Source organism: Hipposideros armiger, unplaced genomic scaffold (assembly GCF_001890085.2).
Source record: "Hipposideros armiger isolate ML-2016 unplaced genomic scaffold, ASM189008v1 scaffold_6, whole genome shotgun sequence".
Lineage (NCBI taxonomy): Eukaryota > Metazoa > Chordata > Mammalia > Chiroptera > Hipposideridae > Hipposideros > Hipposideros armiger.
Window position 1 is genome coordinate 781354 of NW_017731356.1, and position 3708 is coordinate 785061.

The following is a 3708-nucleotide window of genomic DNA, read 5'->3' on the forward strand; positions in this document are numbered from 1 at the left end:
CGCCGACGGGGACGCGGCGTCGGTGCTCAGCGGCCAGAGCCTCGGCGCCCGCCCGTCGCGGCCCGTCAGCGACGCGGGGGGCGGCCCGGCCTGCACCCCGCTGCCTCCCCTGCCCGCGGGCCCGGGCGACGCCGTCTCCATCGCCAGCATCCAGAGCTGGATCGCCAGCGTGGTCAGCGAGACGCTCGCCCAGAGGCAGGGCGACCTGCTGCTGCCGTCCCGCCCCGCGTCCGCGGCAGGCGCGTGGGCGGACGACCAGGTTTCCACGCTCAGCGGGCACAGCGCGTCCTCCGCGGGCCTCCTGCCCCCCACGCAGGACAGGCCCAGCGCCCACGCCGGGGCCGAGGGCGCCGCCAGCCGAGCGAGGGGGACCGGCCAGCCCACCCGCGGCCTCTTCGCGGACCACGTGGACCTGCAGGAGCTCGGCCGCAAGGAGAAGCAGATGCAGACGGAGCTGCGGGAGAAGATGTCCGGGTACCGGATGGAGAAGCTGGCCTCCGACCACAGGCGCAGCAACCTGTTCAAGAAGAAGAAGAAGGCGCCGGGCGAGGAGGCGGAGGACGCCGGCGACGGGGACGAGGACGCGGACAGCGCCATCGGGAGCCTCCGGCGTTCCTCCCGCGGCGACTCCCAAAGGCCGGACACGGACGCCTGCTCCTCCCTGGACGTGTCCGAGCGCCGCGCAAGCGGCAGCGGGGCCGGCGGCATCGACACGTGGCTCCGCGGCCTGGGCGCAGGGGACCGATCTCCTCCGCAGAGCGAGCGGTCCGGGAGCTCCCGCGGGACGCGCAGCCGGTCGTCCCTGCTCCGGGAGACCGAGTCCACGTCCTCCAGCTACAAGGTCTCCAAGTCGCGGCACACGGAGCAGGACACCAGCGCGTACGACGCGGCCAGCGGCGGCTCCGTGCGGAGCACCTCGCGCTTCTCCGCGTCGTCCTGCCGGGAGGGCCGAGAGACGCGCACCTTCTCCAGGGCCGTGTTCAGCGAGACCGCGCGCTCCCGGGGGCCCAGCCCCGAGCCCCACTTCTTCCGCCGGACCCCCGAGTCCTCCACCGGGGACGAGTCCCCGGAGTCCCGCCGGCCGGATTGGGCCCGGCCCGGGGACTGGGAGGACGCGGAGGAGTCGTCGCGGTCCGACTTCTCTGAGTTTGGAGCGAAGAGGAAATTCACTCAGAGCTTCATGAGGTCTGAAGAGGAGGGAGAGAAAGAGAGGACGGAAAACAGAGAAGAAGGGAGGTTTGCTGCAGGGCGGCGGGCCCAGTACCGGAGGAGCACCGACAGGGAGGAAGAGGGAGAGATGGACGACGAAGCCGTCATCGCTGCCTGGAGGAGCCGGCAGGAAGAGACCAGGACTAAGCTGCAGAGACGGAGGGAAGATTTCAGTTAAGCAGGCAGGTCGGTCCGGGAGACTCAGGACGCAGGACGCAGCCGTACAGCTGAGCACAGGGCTCGGGGCCACTGCCCATCCAGCGACAAGGGACAAGGGACAAGGGTGTGACAGATCCCAGGCAAAAAGAAGAGCACTGGAGGCGGGAGGAGGGAGAAGAGGAAAAGAGCCACCAATGGGGGACCCGAATGCTGGGCCAGCTGGCGCCATTTCCTGTTGCCCACCGTCCTCGAAGCTTTGGTGCTTCCATATTTGCTAGTGTCCATCACAGGCTAAGATGAGCTTGGGAAGGTGCTCAAGCTTGTGGGAGACTCCAGCGCCCGTCCAGGAGGGCTGTGACCGCAGGCAGGGTTCTGTGTGTAGGGGCTTTATAATGCAACCCTGGGAATGTATCCTGTGGCGCGTTTTCCCTCTCCCGGCGATGCTGAGTGCTGGTTGTGTCTTTTGAATGTTTTGGATGTGCATTAAATTGGTATGTTGTCCAGTATTGCTTCTTTATTCTGGTCACTTTCGGCTCTTTGGACTTTTGAAAACACAGATGGCGTAGTATGAGTGACACTCACCTTGCTCCATTCCACAAAAGCCGTGCCTCCAGACAGTACCACTTCCATCACATTGTCAAAACTCCAAAGCCTTTCAATTATTCCGCAATTCCAGTGAAAACCAATAAGAAGACCCTTCAGATTAACAGAAGGAAAGAGAGAACTGGTTTTATTATGGTGAGAATGGTGAGGTATGGTAGTGAGAGGGGTCCTCCTGGAATGGAAAAAAAACAAGCAAACCATGGGGGGCAAAAGAAGCCCATACAAGGAGGTGCAGATGAAGCTTTATGAAATCAGCGGTCACCCTGGCCTTTTCTTCCTTGGAGGGTCATTGCACAATGCAGTGGGTCATTCACTTGATCCTTGCCTGGACTCTGGATGGGCTAGGCTGGCAGGAACTCTTTACCCTTTGTTCCCAAGGCTTATCTGTCCCCTCCAAGACACAGGTTGGGTTGCTGAAGCAAGCAGACATGTTTTGGCCACCTGGCACCAGCGTTGGCGGGCTGGGTCCTTTAAGGGTTTGGAAAATAGCATGCAAAAGCCCAAAAATGTTTGGTCCACTAAAAAAATTCCGGTCAAGGAAACAAGGGGGTTTTGGCCCCTGGGAGGGAAAAAGAGTAAATGAGCAGAATTATGGGATCACTTTTTCTAAAACCTGAGTTTCATGGGACGTGGAGATTATGCAGCCTTTCTACGTGGATGAGTTCAGCAGCACACATTTCAACAAGGGCAAAGATAAAAACCCCAAGGCAAAGGGGCGCAGACTTGAGCTCAAACCCAGAACTGCATGTAGCTGCTGTCAGAGCCACTTCCCTTCTACCAGTGCAGCTACTGATGGTATCATACTCAGAGAGGTATCTGCCTGAGAAGCCAGGATCCTGAATTCAGCTTCTGCCTGGACTCCATGCTATATTTTGGAAAACCACATTAATAGAAAGCTCACATGAATTATGGTGAGCTTGAAGGAATGGCTGGGAAATGAAGTGTCAGCATCGCAAAGGTGAGTTCTGAATTATACCTAACCTAGGGTGACAGGTTGCACTCCAGCCCTCTGGTCGCTGAAGGACATTAAAAGGTATGTGTTATGTCAGTAAAGGTCCCAGTAACAGATAGATGGCACAGCCAAAGTGGAAACTGATGAGAGTTTAGTGCAGGAACTATTTGCAGAGGCCATGGCACAAGAGGGAATAGTGAAGCACTCAGGTACTAGCAATAGTGAGACCTGGACACCAGTGAAGGGACCCAGTGAGGGAGCTGTATGCAGAGGCCAGCAAGAGACCGACCATGGGAGAAGGGCCACCCAGCAGGGGAGTGGGGAAGCCACTACCCTGAGCTCTCTCGCCTCCTGAAATTTGGTCTCATGCTGGGAACTCACTGGCCAAACCCAGCTGCAGTGCAGCGCGTAGGAGAGCCCAGTAGTCTGGAGACGGACGAAGCATAGATCTGGAGGGGGAGCCAGAGAATCACCAGCACCAGGTGAGCTGTTTAACTGGAAAGGCCAGCTCCGCAGGGCCTCTGCACCCACCTTGTAAGTGACTGAGAACATGGACACGAGATCCATCCACTCTTAAGAATTACACAGCGATGGGTGTTTAGGGTGTTAGCTACACAGAGCCAGCTCACAGAGTCAGCGATTTTGGTTTACAGGAAAGAGGAGACAGGTGTGCGTCTATGACAGTTGTCTGAGTTCGAGAGCTACCAAGCTACTGGGCCTGCGCTAAGTGTGACAGAGGAGCGTTGGCCACTGAGGCCGGAGCTCACAGCCAGCTCCCTTTCCCA

General features: G+C 58.9%; 1 protein-coding gene across 1 annotated transcript in view; it reads left to right on the forward strand.

Moving 5' to 3' along the window:
- The window catches only part of STYXL2 (serine/threonine/tyrosine interacting like 2), a 20223-nt gene extending 18359 nt beyond the window's left edge, over nucleotides 1-1864 (forward strand). Inside the window, exon 7 of the mRNA XM_019646891.1 lies at nucleotides 38-1864. Within this exon, the coding sequence (XP_019502436.1) occupies nucleotides 38-1387 (1350 nt within the window). The 3' untranslated portion in view covers nucleotides 1388-1864. The remainder of the gene's footprint in view (nucleotides 1-37) is intronic.
- The last annotated feature ends 1844 nt before the right edge of the window (nucleotides 1865-3708 follow it).